Below are 17,222 nucleotides of genomic sequence, written 5' to 3'. Positions count from 1 at the left end.
TTTTTAGCATGCTAGCTCGATCAGAGCTAGCCCAGGTAAGTCTACCCGAGCTGGAAACTACACTTGCAGCTCTAGTGTAGACATACCCCTTGTGTCACATGAGCTCCCTGTGCAGCAGCAAGCAGATATGGAGGGAAAGGGCAAGGATGGGTAAGGAGAATCTGCTTTTGGTCTACAGCTCTGGAGAAAGATTCTTCTCCTCCACAATACTTCACATAGCTGTCCAGTGCTAGGCACTGGAATTTACCCATTAAAAAAATCTGGTTGATATCAGCTAAAAAGTTCATACATGGAGGGATCAGCTGAATGAAGAGAAGGACGCAGCCTCCCAAGAATAATGCAGCAGCCATCGAATACCGTCGGGGGAGATTTCGGAGAAGCAGCCAGGCAATAATATAGGCTGGAATTTCGATAACCGCTGAGAGGAAGCAGTTTACATAGGCATCACCATGCAGGTTAGGAGTGTCAAGTGAGAGGCCAAAATAGCCTACAGAGATTATCATCCTGAAAGGCACAAAATAGGAAAGAATCAGACAGACAGACAGACTTGTTCCTGCTCTCCCTCAGCCTCCTACGGTCACAGACTGCCAAGTGCCTCTCACATAATTACTCTGCAAAATATTAAAATTGATTTGTCTATGTAGGGAATGTCAGTGCCTACCAGGCTTTCTTAGCTTTGAAGCTAGTATCAGGTAGATTTATTGCTGTACACAGTGGTGTAACAGACTCAGACAAGGCCTTCCAGATACTGAATTGATCTTTCCATTTTTTCCTGAATTTAAAGCAACTTTAAAACAAAAACAAAAACAAAAAACTCCCATTGAGTTTAAAAATGAATCCAATCTGACTAGATGATTCCAGAGACGTTTGTTAGCCCTGCTGATGCATGAGTCCATGTAAGCACAATCTACTGGACCCTCACTATTGCCCCTGTAGCAACAGTGGCCACACATGGCTTCCACTACCTTCGACTGACGAGATGCCCATGTCAATTTCTCTCCAATACAGATCTAGCAAAAATGATTCATGCATTTGTCACTTTTAGACTGGATCCCTGCTACATTGTCTGAAGAACTTCTGATTGTTGCTGGCAGAGAGTTTCTAACATACAGCTGAACATTTCCAATTGCACCAAGTAAAGGGCAGCAGTGCACCCATATAGAGTGATTACAATAATCATACTACTACTAATAAATAATAGCAGTCTTAGTATGAAAGGTAACAATCTAGACAACTGAACTCAATCTGTTTCCAAAATTAAAATGAGGCCTACAGTAGATATTATTAGCTAGAGACAAGGAATGGGAGAGGGAGCTCTGTGCTGAGAGAACTGTACTCCGAAAAAGAAAACTGGGACTTCACTGCGGCTCTGCAACAAGAGAGCATGTAAAGAACTAGGGAACTAGAATATCTTGAGACACATTGACCAGGGAAGGTTACATTTCACCAACAAGAGACATCCATTAAAGAAATGAGGAGGTCACAGCTATTGTACTGGGAAATCTCTGAATGAATCACGTAGGCACAGAGCTCTCACCTTTATCATTATTATTTATCGAGAACTAGAGCAGGGATTGGCAACCTTTGGAGCGCGGCCCATCAGGAAAATCCGCTGGCGGGCCGGGACGGTTTGTTTATCTGCACTGTCTGCAGGTTCGGCCAATCACAGCTCCCACTGGGCGCAGTTCGCCATTGCAGGCCAATGGGGGCAATGGGAAGCAGCAGCTAACACATCCCTTGGCCCAAGCCACTTCCCGCAGCCCCTACTGGCCTGGAACAGCGAACCGCAGCCAGTGGGAGCTGCGATCGGCTGAAACAAACCGTCCCGGCCCGCCAGCAGATTTCCCTGATTGGCCGTGTGCCAAAGGTTGCCGATCCCTGGCCTAGAGCCTCAAGGAGGTCAAGCCCTATAATGCTAACTGCACACGTAATAAATAACCAACGAGTTTGCGATCCAAAAGACAATCTGTTTCTTGCTGGGTTCGTGCACAGCAAAAAAATGCTCATGGTTCAATTGCTTAAAACAAAATAAGAAGCTATCAGTGCACCTGTGGAGATGTAAACGTGCCATCTGTAAGGTACCAGGAAAAGCCTCATGATGAAGGAAATATTTAAGTCACTACAGCCATGCAGATTTTCTGGTGTGACCTGGCAACCTAAGCTATGATTTACAAACAATAATTGTTTGGCAGAATTTAATGAGATAGAAGAATGGTTCTTATCACAAATTATCCCTTTGAATCCTGAATTCCCAGCTGTTCTGCCATATATTCGAATCTGTGCTTTCAAAAATTATTACTGAGCTCAAGGCATCATCAAATCTAGACCGGCCACCCTCTGCCAATGCAGTTTGCATTAGGCTGTCATGTTGGAAAAGCTTAATGCTCAGATATGGATGCTCAAAGAACATTCTTGTAGGGGGATTTACACACTATGTGATGACCAGGCCTCAGACTTCCACCCTACCTCCTAGAGCCTGGCAAAGGGATTTGATTAGGGGGCTCTCACTTGTTCAGAGGCAACAGACTCATCTCATATAGTTTGAGATGTGTGGTGGGTTATGCACCCCTTTATTTGCAGCTACCCTATACTATACTATTCCTAGTACTAATACCCGAAACATACAGAACACATTATTTATAGGGCAGGAGATGCCAGCTAGTTTTTCCAAGTTATTAAGAGATACTCTATGGTGGCTGCTGGAAGTGAAGTTGGAGGGCAGAGTGGGCCATGCACTTTTTACAATGGCAGCAGACATCCCTGCAAGAAGTTCAAGAGCAGTGAGAACACACAGGTCAATATTCGACACTGGTCAATATTCGCTCTTCTCACAAGTCTTTTTTTATTAGTTACTGAAAAAAGACACTTCTTGTAAACCTTAAATGAAAAACCAACCTGTTTAATCTGAATCTTGTAGCATTAGCAAGAAGTTTACTGGCCTTTGAACTTTATGCTAATAACTTTGTCTGTGCCTCCTTTTTTCTTAATTTTTTTTTTTCACAGCAGTTTCTAACAGCAGGTGCTTATCATTCAGCGGCCTTTGTATTCGTGCGTTCTAGGAGCATACTTTTGCTTACCAAAGAATCACTGACAAAATAGTGACAAATCGGATATTTTGGGTCCTCACTAGGTCCAAAATGGTGTGCCTCTGCTGCTTCTGGGAAGTCATTTCCTGTAGCTAGGGGAAAAATACATGGACACATTGTCAATACAGCCAATTCTGTATTGCAAAACGTTTATTCTGAATGAGCAATATGGACTGCAGTAAACATCTTGAGAGGCTTTAGGACACCTTACAGGCAGAGAAATTTAAATCAGGGTGATTATAAATAAAGGCACAAATTTTTAACAGTGAGGATAATTAACCATTGGAACAAACTACTAAGAGAAGTGGTAGTCTTTTACATGATTTAAATCCCTTTATTTAAATCATAGGATTTTTAAAAAATCATTGATTTAAATCTTGTTCAGGCTTTGTAAAACTAATTTGAAAATTTGTGCTATTACAACTTTAAATTAAAATTTATAATTAATTTATAAAATGCTTTCTTAAAATGTCATTACTGGTAGGGTCTCTTAACAAAACTGCTATTAGCAAGAGTCAAAATATTGAAAGTTAAGGCTCTGATCCTGCAAACACTTAAGCAGGTATGTAACTTTAGTTACATTAATGGTCCCTTGATTTCAATGGAATTTCTCACGTGACTACAGTTAAACATCTGCACAAGTGTTTGCAGTATCAGAGGGTAAAATTCTATTTCTACTCAAAACTACTTTTATTGGCTACAAATTTTGTCACTTCAAAACAAAATTGCTTCAGTGTTAACAAAGAAAAGTTATTTGTGAACTAATTTTTTCTGACTAACTTTAGACTCCTAAACCTATATTTAAATATCTAAGGGAAGGATTTTCCAAAGCATGTAAGTGACTTAGGAGCATAAGTCCCACTGACTTCAAACTGCAAACCCTGATGGAGCTTAATAGCCTGGTCGAAGCATTTCAGCATCCTTGACTTGCGGGCGTTTGATACATCAGAAGATGGTGTTGGTTGGAAATATAGCACAAGGTATTTACTTCACAATTTCATGTCCGAGTTTGTGTGGTTCTCAAAGTAACAATAATGCTGGACTGGTCTTTTTTTTAGGAAACCAAATAAGGGAATAAGTTCAAGTATCCACTTTAGCAATTCACGACTATGAAATGAGAAGTAAAGAACTATCAACACAGAAACAATCTGATTTAATTTTTAATCATGATAGTTATCCACCCTGGCAATTTATGTTAAGGTGAAAACTTCCATTTCTACAACTGCAATAAGAAGAGCTTTTTGCACGTTAGCTTCATTCCATAAACTGCTATATGTGGAGATTAACACTGAGTGAAGGCAAGCAAAAACAATTGTGTAGGAGGTTCCTTTCTCCTCTCAAGTTAAATTCAAAATGGCCGAGGACAGCAAATTCTAAAGATAGAATTTATGTTGGTTCTTTGAACCCCCTAACCATGTTAGTAATAATACTAAACAATATTTGGCACTTCAATAGTACCTTTCAAACACTAGTTTTAACTTGCACTAGACAGATGATGTTATAGCATACTCTGCTACTGTAAATTTCAGAAGTTTTTGTTTAGAAGCATTTTCTCCTAGAGCATTAGGTTACTTTAGGGGTACAACATTCACTACTTTAATCCGTACAAATCAACACTCAAGAGGTATGTTGGACAATCCAACCACTGGTTTTATCATCTGATCAACCCTATATTGTGATACACCACACCAATTTCCTGATCAGCCTCAGTTCTACATTTCTTGTTTTTACAACAAGCTGGTTCCTGGAGATAGAGGAAATGCCTGGTTTGTCCACATCCTTTTCAGCTAGGTCATTCTGAGATTAAATTGCAGCTGAAGCATAGAAATGCATGTAAATAAATGTGAGGTTTGCACATGCAGAGAATGGAAGGAATGTGTTATCTTTGAGGCTGTTGTAACAGTAGCTACACACACCGCATTCCCTAGTTCTCAATGTAAGAATGTATAAAATACTTAATACCAAATCAAGTCCCTATAAGCCAACTGCATTGGAGCTTCTGACCCTAATAAACTGTCAAAAGTTACATAGTGCCTAATCCTGCAATCTTACTGGGCCTGAATCTGCCACCCTTACTCGCAGAATATTACCTTACTGCGAAAGAAGTTTCATTGACTTCAACGGGAAAAATAGTGGAGTAAAGTACTTTCTACATGAAAAATAGTGGCAGAACTGCCTCCAATGTGAGGAATCCTTGTACACAGAATGTGTCCCACTGAAATCAAAGAAACTACTTGCATGAATAAGAATTACTAATTTGAACAACAGCCCTAAACTTCACCCCTCAACACCAAAAAACCCTCACCAATGTGCTGTAAATTGTATCTGATCTAGTGTGAGTGCAGCTTTTCAATAAGGCTGATAAAGCTACTGTGGGTGAATGTACACTATTTCTGAGGGTACGTCTACATAGCAATCAGACACCTGCAGCTGGCCCGTCACAGCTGACTCAGGCTCATGGGGTTCGGGCTAAGAGGCTGTTTAATTGTGGTGGAGACATTTGGGCTTCGGCTGCAGCCCAAGCTGTGGAGCTCATCACCTCGCAGGGTCCTTTTGTTGTTTTTATAAATCATAGTCCGTTAAAAAAAGCCTGACATTTTTAGTAGCATTAAGAACTAGAGCTTTTGTTTTCCTGAAAATGTGCTGCCCCCTAAAGACATATATGTCACGTGTCAACTGCTTGCAGCAGTGCAGCTCTCCACCCTTTCTTGTAAATCATATGATCTTTATTAAGAACTATACAGTTGTGTCACCATTAGCTGCCAAGAAATCAACAAACAGGAAACTTAAAAACAGGAACATAGTGTAAGTTCTAACAGTTGCTATCTGTGAGAAGAGGCTCTGCCCATTAGTAGCTGGATACACAGACAATGAAATCCTCAATGGGGCAGGTCCCAGAAGGAAGGTATGGGAGTGGCTGAGAAGGCCGGTCATTTGCTAGGAGATAGAAATGATGCTTTGAATGTAACTCTCTAATCTGAAACCCTACTGCTCCTTAACCGAACAGAGTCCAGGAGTCCCTCATCCTCCAGAATCAGTGGCACCCAAATGGGCTCGTGGGACCTCCAAAAGTGAGACAAGTTTGGATATTAACACATTTTTCCCACCTCAAATCCTACATTGTTTTAGCCCAGCTCAGACAGAAAGAAAACTTCCAGGAGTGGGGGGAGAATATTGGTGGGGCTGAGGGAAGAAGAAAGAGGAAAGCAGTGCATAATGACGACTCCGCCCTAAAGGGTTTTGAGAGTAATGCTGAGCTTGGATATATTTATATTACAGTAATACCCAGAGGTCCTGACCAGGATCAGGACTGTGCTGGACTGGACACTATACAAGCACAGAGGTAGACCCAATCCCTGCAATGAAGTGCTTACAATCTGAGGAGTTACAGTCTCTCCCTTTAACATTCAGCACCAGCCCCCAGTGACATTGGCAGACTTTTGGGTTTGGTCCTATTCAGGGAAGATAGAGCCCTGACCACATAAGAGCTGTATAATACTAAAACAAATAGCTAGACTTTAGTTTTGAGGGGAAGTCCTCAAATAATTTGAGTAGGGCTCTCTTTCTCTAGGAATGGTCCTAAATAGCATGTAGGGATCCATGGGTTTTCATTCATCCCTTTAGTTTAAGGCCAGGTTTTTGCCTGTTTGCTATCTGCTCTCTTATTCTGTTTCACCATTGGAGGGGGCCTTTACATCTGTATCTGGGACAACGATCTTTACATTCAAAAATCAATGGCTGGAGGAAATTTGAAAGCGAAGTCCATCTTATATGATATCTCAGGAATCTCCCCACCATATGGCCAGGCTCCAGCACTCTGAGAAGTGAGAATTCACAGGCATGTGTCAGCTGTCTCATATAAAGAAGCAGAGTCCATTCTCATGAGGGGGAGAAGATTTACTGCATTACAGAGGATAAGACAGCATTTCAGATAGTCTACTTAGTGCAGGGTATGTACAAGCCACAGAGTAACAAGTAAACTGTGAAGCAAATTAAAGAGCCTGCCCTACAGAGACTACAATCAAAAAGGCACAAACAGGTACAATGCAGAACACAGAGATGTGTTTTCTTTCTGGCTGGAGTGGTCCTGGAATGGAAGTCACAGGAGGTTCAGAAGATTTACGAAGAGGAAGGATATGGGGTGAACATCTGTTTGGAAAGTGCCTAGGACGTTATAGGGAGGATCAGGTAGACAGTTTTAATACACATGAAAGTTTACCTCCATAGGATTAAATATTACATCTGGGGCTGTAATACCATTTGTTTTTGCAGCCTTTCGGATGATGATTTCTGCCTCTTGTAACCTTCCTTGAGAGATCAGCCACCGGGGAGATTCTGGAATGACCCTGCAACAAGTTTCAGAACAACAACAACGTCTGCATTTCCACACTGACCACGGCTGCAAAGACACACATACCTATCGCCACAGGCATAAATAGTTTTAAATGTGCTGTACCTTGCAGTGATTAAAAACAAAAACACAACACACATTTATGCAAAGCAGATGAGCATATACTGTGAAAAACAGATTGAAATTTGTTCATGGACTTAAAAGGGACTAAAAAGTTAAGCTACAAATCAAACTTGCGAAGTACAGGAAGAAAATGTTTTATCAAAAGAAACGAAGGCAGTGTGAAACTGTGCGCATGACATTGTGCTGTAGGTGGGTAACATTTGGACAGTGATACATATAAGTTAACAACTGTAGATATCAGTATGGGATGAGACACCTATACACAAGCTGCCTTCACAAGAGAAAGTCGACTCAATTATGTATTGTACTTTCTACTATGTAGGAAGAGAAGTAGCTCCACCTTGTGGACTATTAAGGATTATCGTATTCCATAAAAACAGTATTCAGTGGAGGAAAATTCTGAAATCATATAGATGCCCAAATGCTACTTTTTCTGAATAAAAGTTCCACAGACCTCAATCCCAACTCATCTCCCAGCTACCAGTGGTCTCTAGTTCTGCCTTTCTTAGCCTGATCCTACTCTCAATAAAGTCCATGGACTTCAATGGGAAAAGGAGCAAATCATTCCCTTGTGTCCAAAATGCTAGGCGAGACCTGGCCTTTCAAAAAGCAAGGCACAGGATTCTGGAGCAGGTTTGGAGTAGGAAGTAGCTCTACACCACCTTTCTACTCTCCTCCCCTGATCAGCCCACCTAGTGCAAAGGCGGTGGAAGCCAGGGGTTAGGATCTGACTGATTATTTCTAATGGACCTTGAACTAACATGACTTTTTGTTTATTCCTTGTTTGCCTGACAGCAGCAGTGATGACAGAATAGTCCTGAGAAAAATATTTCCCTTCCTATGGTACAAATAATTACGTTTATTAAAAGTTAACATTTTAAAGTTCTAATTTTGTTCCTGCTACAAACCGCATTTCACCCAGCATGGTCAACTTCGATATTCGGTTCTCACAAACTAGCACAGTGCTGCATTGTTCAGGCTGCAAACGCTGCAGAGGAGAATGACAATTTATTCCGTAAAGCTTGTTTGTATTGAATTGTTTGTTCAATTTGATGGAAGCATTTCTAGTAATTTTTTTTAAAAATAAAACCAAATGTTGGGTAAAATTTGATCTGACAGTGTCCCATAAACTGCAGCTGCACAGACTGCACACAGATAGCATTTTTATTTAGTCTTGGCCCATGGTTTGGCAAGGGGGGGGGGGGTGCAGGAGTCAGGGCAGGGGGCTGGAGGTGTGTGAGAAGGGTGCAGGAGTCAGGGCATAGGGTGTGGGGGGGTGCTGGAGTCAGGGCTGGGGTGTGTGTAGGGGGGTGCAGGAGTCAGGGCAGAGAGCTGGGGTGTGTGTAGGGGGGTGCAGGGGTCAGGGCAGAGGGCTGGAGTGTGTGTAGGGGGGGTTTAGGGGTCAGGGCTGGGGGTGTATCTGGACTGTAAGTCCTTTTACGTAGCTATTTGACTGATGATACTATACACAGATTTAAAACTGATAAGTCGATATTTACTTTAGTATACTCCATTCATGGACAAACATAAACAATGTATCTGTAAAATATCCCAACCAAACAACAAAATGCAAAGAAAGACAAACAAGTTAAACCTGGAGTCACAAGGGGAAAAGCACACACCAACGCATACAGACAGGAAGGTAAGAGTTAGAATCCTGAAAGGTTTCAGAGTAACAGCCGTGTTAGTCTGTATTCGCAAAAAGAAAAGGAGGACTTGTGGCACCTTAGAGACTAACCAATTTATTTGAGCATGAGCTTTCGTGAGCTACAGCTCACTTCATCGGATGCATACCGTGGAAACTGCAGACGACATTATATACACACAGAGATCATGAAACAATACCTCCTCCCACCCCACTGTCCTGCTGGTAATAGCTTATCTAAAGTGATCATCAAGTTGGGCCATTTCCAGCACAAATCCAGGTTTTCTCACCCTCCGCCCCCCCCCCCACAAACTCACTCTCCTGCTGGTAATAGCCCATCCAAAGTGACAACTCTCTTCACAATGTGTATGATAATCAAGGTGGGCTATTTCCTGCACAAATCCAGGTTCTCTCACCCCCTCACCCCCCTCCAAAAACCACACACACAAACTCACTCTCCTGCGGGTAACAGCTCATCCAAAGTGACCACTCTCCCTACAATGTGCATGGTAATCAAGGTGAGCCATTTCCAGCACAAATCCAGGCTCTCTCACACCCCCCCCTTTTTCTTTTTCCCAGGGACACAGACACACACACAAACTCACTCTCCTGCTGGCAATAGCTCATCCAAACTGACCACTCTCCAAGTTTAAATCCAAGTTTAACCAGAACGTTGGGGGGGAGGGTAGGAAAAAACAAGGGGAAATAGGCTACCTTGCATAATGACTTAGCCACTCCCCATCTCTATTTAAGCCTAAATTAATAGTATCCAATTTGCAAATGAATTCCAATTCAGCAGTTTCTCGCTAGAGTCTGGATTTGAAGTTTTTTTGTTTTAAGATAGCGACCTTCATGTCTGTGATTGCGTGACCAGAGAGATTGAAGTGTTCTCCGACTGGTTTATGAATGTTATAATTCTTGACATCTGATTTGTGTCCATTTATTCTTTTACGTAGAGACTGTCCAGTTTGACCAATGTACATGGCAGAGGGGCATTGCTGGCACATGATGGCATATATCACATTGGTAGATGTGCAGGTGAACGAGCCTCTGATAGTGTGGCTGATGTTATTAGGCCCTGTGATGGTGTCCCCTGAATAGATATTTGGGCACAGTTGGCAACGGGCTTTGTTGCAAGGATAAGTTCCTGGGTTAGTGGTTCTGTTGTGTGGTATGTGGTTGTTGGTGAGTATTTGCTTCAGGTTGGGGGGCTGTCTGTAGGCAAGGACTGGCCTGTCTCCCAAGATTTGTGAGAGTGTTGGGTCATCCTTCAGGATAGGCTGTAGATCCTTAATAATGCGTTGGAGGGGTTTTAGTTGGGGGCTGAAGGTGACGGCTAGTGGCGTTCTGTTATTTTCTTTGTTAGGCCTGTCCTGTAGTAGGTGACTTCTGGGAACTCTTCTGGCTCTATCAATCTGTTTCTTCACTTTCGCAGGTGGGTATTGTAGTTGTAAGAAAGCTTGACAGAGATCTTGTAGGTGTTTGTCTCTGTCTGAGGGGTTGGAGCAAATGCGGTTGTATCGCAGAGCTTGGCTGTAGACGATTGATCGTGTGGTGTGGTCAGGGTGAAAGCTGGAGGCACACAGGTAGAATAGCGGTCAGTAGGTTTCCGGTATAGGGTGGTGTTTATGTGACCATTGTTTATTAGCACTGTAGTGTCCAGGAAGTGGATCTCTTGTGTGGACTGGACCAGGCTGAGGTTGATGGTGGGATGGAAGTTGTTGAAATCATGGTGGAATTCCTCAAGGGCTTCTTTTCCATGGGTCCAGATGATGAAGATGTCATCAATATAGCGCAAGTAGAGTAGGGGCTTTAGGGCACGAGAGCTGAGGAAGCGTTGTTCTAAATCAGCCGTAAAAATGCTGGCATACTGTGGGGCCATGCGGGTACCCATAGCAGCGCCGCTGATCTGAAGGTATACATTGTCCCCAAGTGTGAAGTAATTATGGGTGAGGACAAAGTCACAAAGTTCAGCCACCAGGCTGAAAGTTGACTGAATACAATTCAACTTTTAATGCTGCACCTGCTTGGCATGACATTTGACACAACATGAGGAAGGGCTAACTGTGGGTTTCTATGGTAATGATAATATTTCTGGGTTTTGACCTGTCGGTGGGGTTATTCACATACTTTTGATTGGTAAGAAAAACGGAATGCCTTTTTTGGGACCTGAAACTTTATTTTCATAGTCACCTTTCACGGATCCCTTAGACATAGTCTGCAGACCCCAGGGAGCCGGGGACCACAGGTTGAAAACCACAGGTCCACGTTAACCAACTTCAGAGCAGTAATTCTCCCCTGATGCGGTACTACTGGTGGAAGCTTTAAGTGTAGGTAGGACTTGGGTGTTTCTATGACCCTTATAGACCAGTTTCCAATCTCAGCTATTGGTATGAAGCCAGCATAGTTACATCAGTGTAAATCCAGAGCTATTGAGACAAGAATCAACCTTAATTTCACAGCCAGACAGCCCTAAATTTAAAAGTAGTTTTATACATTTTTTTAAAGATTTTTTTTTAAAAAAGAAATTTAAGATTCTGTACTACAATGGCAAAATCTGGCAGAAGAAATGAAAACTAAAGATTTCTACTGTCTATGATTCTATTAAACACCCCCAAAGAAACGTCAGACACACTCATACTGTTTCAGTCATAACCTCTTGCTAAAGGCCAATATTGAATCAGATTCCACATTTCTGTTATGTTAACCTCAAGTCTGAACCCTGTCAGCTGTAGGTGAACCTTTCTGAAGCCAAACATCTTTTAAAGTATTTACACTCACCACCACAGTGGAATGCAAAGCAGCCCAGGTAAAGTAAGAGCCAGAAGCAGCGTCCGCCAGTCTCTGATGAAGTACGCGAACAGCGGCAGCAACATGTAGCCCATTGCATAAAATATGCAAATGCCTAGTGTGCAGAATATAACACGAACTGTTTTGCCAAGAATTTCTGTGCCTGTTCAAAACAGGAGAATGTGGATTAGCATTTTAACTTATCAGAAATAATAGCAGCCAAATATTTTACCACTATACAAGAACGGATGCTACTTTTAGCAAAACTGTTCCTCACACATGCTACAATTGTTAGCACTATATCAGTTGCAGTTTTTCCTGTTTTAAAGAGGTGCTGCCAGATCTATCTTAGGGCCTGATTCTGCACCAAAAGGTAGTTTTTATTCATAAAATTACTATGTGATTAGACCCTAAAATTGTTCTAACTCAATGAGTAAAAGCCTTCTGGATTCCAAAAGGACTCACACCAAAAGGCACCAGTCTGGTAAAACCAACAACAATAAACCACGTTTTTTGCCTGCTGCAGCAATTAGCTAAACACCATTTTCAGAACTGTTCTGGGCTTTGTTATGGCCACAAAGAATTCAGTGCTCTAGACAGTGAAGTTGCTTTTTAAAACAAAAGCATTCAGAGATCTCTCTTAAACAGATTCATAGTCAGTCTTACTTGTCCTCCAATCAGACACCTTTGCTTAGCTATCATAGAATGGATGCAATGACAGAATCCATGTGACAGTTTAACTTTTATCACAGATTGTTTTAAGAAGTCTTAAGTTGTGCTTACATGTTTGATCACAATCAAAAATTACAATATCATATGTACAATTTACATGTGTTTGGATCCAAACAGCAGTTCACCAGAGCAACTGGGCACAACTCATTCTACACGTCTTCCGACATATGACTATGAGTGTGCATCTAACTGCATCTTCCCACTGGAGAGATCTTGCTTCAGATAAAGACTTGTTCTGATTTACTCCCTTTGCTCATTTAAGTATTTGGTAAACAAAGCATTTTATTTTGATGTGTGGCTATTTTACGAAAAGGAAAATTTTCAAATGGATTAGGAGTTAGCCATGCTTGGTCAGGTTATATTCTTATTAACAGTGCTGCTTGGGAAAAAATAAAAAAACAAACCATTAGTAAATGAGGAGAGCAGGGGAACAACAACACTGAAAATGTGCTATGCATAACAAACTCCCATACCAAGTACAAAAGCTGCCACATAGTTAGAGATCTGTCCCATGCCGACGATGACAAAGAGCACTGAAAACATCTCCCAGCTGCTAGAGAAGACCTGCAGGAAGCTGAAGCAGGTTTGCACCCCCAGGGTCACAAACAGAACTTTCTTCCTGCCAAACCTTTCGTGAACAAAGACAAAAATGAAAGGGTTACATAAGAAACAGTCATGAAAATAACAGCAAGATCAGTGAATTAGTTTTGCACATAGGGGGTCTTTATAACGAAAAAAATGTCTCAGAAAGTGGAACAAGTAAACAAATATTTCAGACAAGCTAAAAATTCCACTCCAAAAGTGGAAGAATTTTATGCGCTGCAATTCGGGGTATGTCTACACTAGGAGCTCGCTTCTCAGACTGGGTAGACAGGCACATGCTAGCTCTGCTCACTGCTAAAAATAACCGTGGTTGCATTGTCTTGGGCGAGTACGCTGGCAACAGATGTGATTGTACTGAGGCAGCTAGCCCAAGCTGCTGGCATGCCCACACCACCATTTTTAGCATGCTAGCTTGAGCAGATCTAGCACGTGTCTGTCTGTCTTTCCACACTGGGAAGCATGCTACCAGCTGTGGTGCAGATGTACCTTAAGAGATTTCTTTGAGAATGTGGTGGGAGGTTCTCTTTTCAGGGATGATGGAATGGGTGTGGACAAGTGCAAACACCTAGAAAGTGAATTATCGCTAAAATGCAAAACATGAGGGGTCAGTGACTCAAAAGTAGTGCTTTCTTCCATGCCCCAGAGTGGGACAGTAAACACAAGGCAGAGAAGTGGAGTCTTTTGAAGAGGAAAAACTCTGGCCCCGTGCCAGTCTATAGTCATTAAGGGCCCCAATTCTGCAAACCTTACTCAGTTACACTGAGGAGTACCTTGCTCTGTGACTAACCTAACTGATTTCCAATGGGACTATTCAAGGAGCAGAGTACCAGACAATGTACTTTGATGCAGGGAATCCTGCTTAACACAGATTTCATGTAACCCTACTTCAAAATTAAACTTGGTCAAGAGAGTGACAACAATGGTGCCCAGATACCACAAAGTGCAGTATAAGACTTCGACAGATTGGAGGGATAAGATGCACAGATGAACCAGAAAAAGGCCTTTCCTCACCAATCCATTCTGAGCTGCTATTTCTCCATTTACTCCATTACTCTTGCCTTTCAGATTACTATCTGCCTGCTCTGTAGGAGGAAAGCAGATTCCAACATGTCTGCAACACTGTTTCTGAGGCACACTGCTTGATGGCACTAGAGTGTAAAACATATCATAAAGGAGAAATCCCCTGGGAGCAAAACTATGCCAAACTAGTCTCTCCTGGGACAACGTGTGGCTGTCCATCATGCCTGCTTCGGTACAATAATCACATTAGCATTTGGAAGAGACACTCTGTACCTATACCAGTGGTTATGTTTCTGGGCTCCTTAGCAATGTTTCCTCGGGAATCATTAAGGTAGCAAGAGAGCTGAATCTAGCTTCAGGATTGTCATAACCTAAAGGTATGTCTACACTGCAATAAAAGACACACAGCAGGGCTGCGGATGGCCCGGATGAGGGCTGTGGATGGCCCGGATTCAGGCTCACAGGACTCAATCTGCAGGGCTATAAAATTGCAGCGAAGATGTTTAGGCTTGCACTAGAGCCTGGAATCTAAGGGCATGTCTACACTGCAGGTAAAAACCCATGCCTGGCCTGTGCCAGCTGACTCAGGTTCAGGAGACTCAGGCTAAAGGGCTATTTAATTGTGATGTAGATGTTGTGGATGTCTCAGACCCTTGACGTGGGAAGGTTCCAGAGCCTGTTTCCAGCCAGATCCAGAACATCTACACTGCAGTTAAACAACCCCTTAGCCCGAGTCAGGTTGCCCAGGCCAGCCATGAGTGTCTAACTGCAGTGTAGACATACCCTAAGACACCGCAAGAGGGAAAGGGTCTCTGAGCCTAGGCTCCAGCCCAAATCCAAAGGCCTAAACTGCTATTTTTAACCCTGCACTCCAAGCCCCATGAGTCCACGTCAGCTGACCCAGCCTCTGAGACTTGGTGTGGTGGGGTTTTATCACAGCATACACATACCCTAAGAGTGCATGATGAAACACTCCTAAACAGCCCGACAACAGAGTCCCTCCCTGTTGTAAGAAGAGAGGGATGGATTCTAAATACCTTACTCAGGCAAACTATTAAATCCTTGCGGGCGCTTCGTCCAAGTAAGAACTTCAGGATTTGGCCCCAAAAGACCAGACGTTAAACATGTATGAGTACTACTATTAAATCAGAAAAGTAGAAGGGTGGCATGTGATTTCACTGGAAACCAGGTAGATGCCACATAATGTATTGCACATTAGATCTCAGATATTTTGAAATGCAAGAAACTAAAAAAACTGGGTTTTTCAAATACAAGAATGCTTCCATTTTGTTTTCACCCTGGTGCTGATAAACAAGACAGCCCATGGTTCTAGTAGCTGGGTCAATAAGCCACTTTATTAGAGATTGGTGAACAGTATTCGTGTTTTCTAGCTTCCACAAACACAAACTACTGGACTTAGACCTTAAATCTGACCACATAGGGTACAACAGAAACTATGAAAGCTTGTACAAAGGGAGTTATTGAACTGAGCTAGAGAAAGGAAAACATGTTTGCGGTAAGTACCCATAACAAGAGATAGTCCACGTTAAATCAAATAGTAGAACATTGGCCTGATTTTTTCAGTAGCAGCCCGTAATTTTCCTCCAACACATCAGGCAGTGAGAGGTCTGAGTTCTATGTAACCTACCCAACAATTGTTACTGTCTGTTTTAATTTGTGGCTGCAAAAAGACTTGAAATACAGAAAAAAGGCTTTTGGGGAAAAAAAATAAGCCCCATAATAGTATTTTGCTTTGATTAAGGTAGCTGACTTTATGCCAGGCTAAGGCTCTGTCTACAATGAGAGTAGATCGTCTGGGGTAAAAATGCCAGCAGTCAATCCACATTAGTGCTCTCGTTGTTAGTATCAACGCTATAACCATAGTGTTTTTGGTGACCATTTCTCATCAGTGTTGGCCCAACCTAAGAGTATATCCACTTTGCTACAGTTTGAACAGGTCAGGCATTCACCACTGGCTCATTTAATTTTTTAAGTGTGCTTTTAGAAAATCAGAGATAGATAACTATAAGTTTTGGTGTATATACTTTACTTGTCTGAGAGTTGTCCTGATATAAAGGATCCAACCAGAACACCCACAAAAAACAAGGAGGTAGTTAAGGGAGCTTTCCAGTCATCGTCACATACCAGATTCCACTGCAAGAGAAAAAGAGCGAGCCTTAACATTAAACGTTTACCAATAACACTTTGATTTTTCTTCTAAATTAACCAAAGTTAATCCAAATACTTTGATGGTAAATGATTAAAGCGTACACTCTGAAAGGAAAAAAGCCCCCACCAAACAAACAAAAAAGTCAACCTGTTTAGGCCCCAAAATATAACTTCACGAAAGATCATTTAAATGGCATAATTGGAATCCAGGGCCTAATTCTGCAGCAGGGGTGAATTCCTTGTCATCTTGGAAAACTTGGGGCCTCAGTAACAATATATTATTCACGTCACATGTAGTTCCTCCACCCCCAAAGTTGACGTAAGGGATTTTTCTTCTTTGAAACAAAGATAAATCAACTAGTGTGACAGTGTTTCTTTATGGGCCTTATCTAACTCCCCCGAAAGACAAAAGAAACATCCTATTAAAGTAAAGAAAAGAAAAGGATAATTTAAAAAGTCTTCCATTAGATCTTTGGATTTCTGTCTTGGGGCAAAATGCAGAGAACTGCAACGGAAACTTCTCTTACCTTAACACTGTCTTCCTCAAAACAATATTAAGTAGAGACAGGCCTCTACTGAGCAGAGAACAAGCTATCCATTGTGGCTAGTTATGCAAGCTGGGTTTTGTGATATGCTCCTAAACACTTTGGTTTTGCTCTGCTTTGCAATCCAAGAGTACAGATGATGCAGTTATTCGGGAGCA

General features: G+C 42.0%; 1 protein-coding gene across 1 annotated transcript in view; it reads right to left on the bottom strand.

Annotated features, from left to right (window-relative positions):
- The window catches only part of LOC311525347 (organic cation/carnitine transporter 2-like), a 45,258-nt gene that overhangs the window by 8,583 nt on the left and 19,453 nt on the right, over positions 1–17,222 (bottom strand). Inside the window, exons 2-7 of the mRNA XM_084637419.1 lie at positions 16,401–16,504; positions 13,201–13,355; positions 11,987–12,158; positions 7,306–7,432; positions 3,078–3,178; positions 290–504 (exon numbers count right to left, since the gene is read on the bottom strand). Coding sequence (XP_084493545.1) covers positions 290–504; positions 3,078–3,178; positions 7,306–7,432; positions 11,987–12,158; positions 13,201–13,355; positions 16,401–16,504 — 874 coding nt within the window. The remainder of the gene's footprint in view (positions 1–289; positions 505–3,077; positions 3,179–7,305; positions 7,433–11,986; positions 12,159–13,200; positions 13,356–16,400; positions 16,505–17,222) is intronic.

Source organism: Lepidochelys olivacea, assembly GCF_965140295.1.
Source record: "Lepidochelys olivacea isolate rLepOli2 genome assembly, chromosome: 8".
Taxonomy (NCBI): Eukaryota; Metazoa; Chordata; order Testudines; family Cheloniidae; genus Lepidochelys; species Lepidochelys olivacea.
Note: the sequence above shows the minus strand (reverse complement) of the source record. Positions and strands in the feature narration are given on the sequence as shown.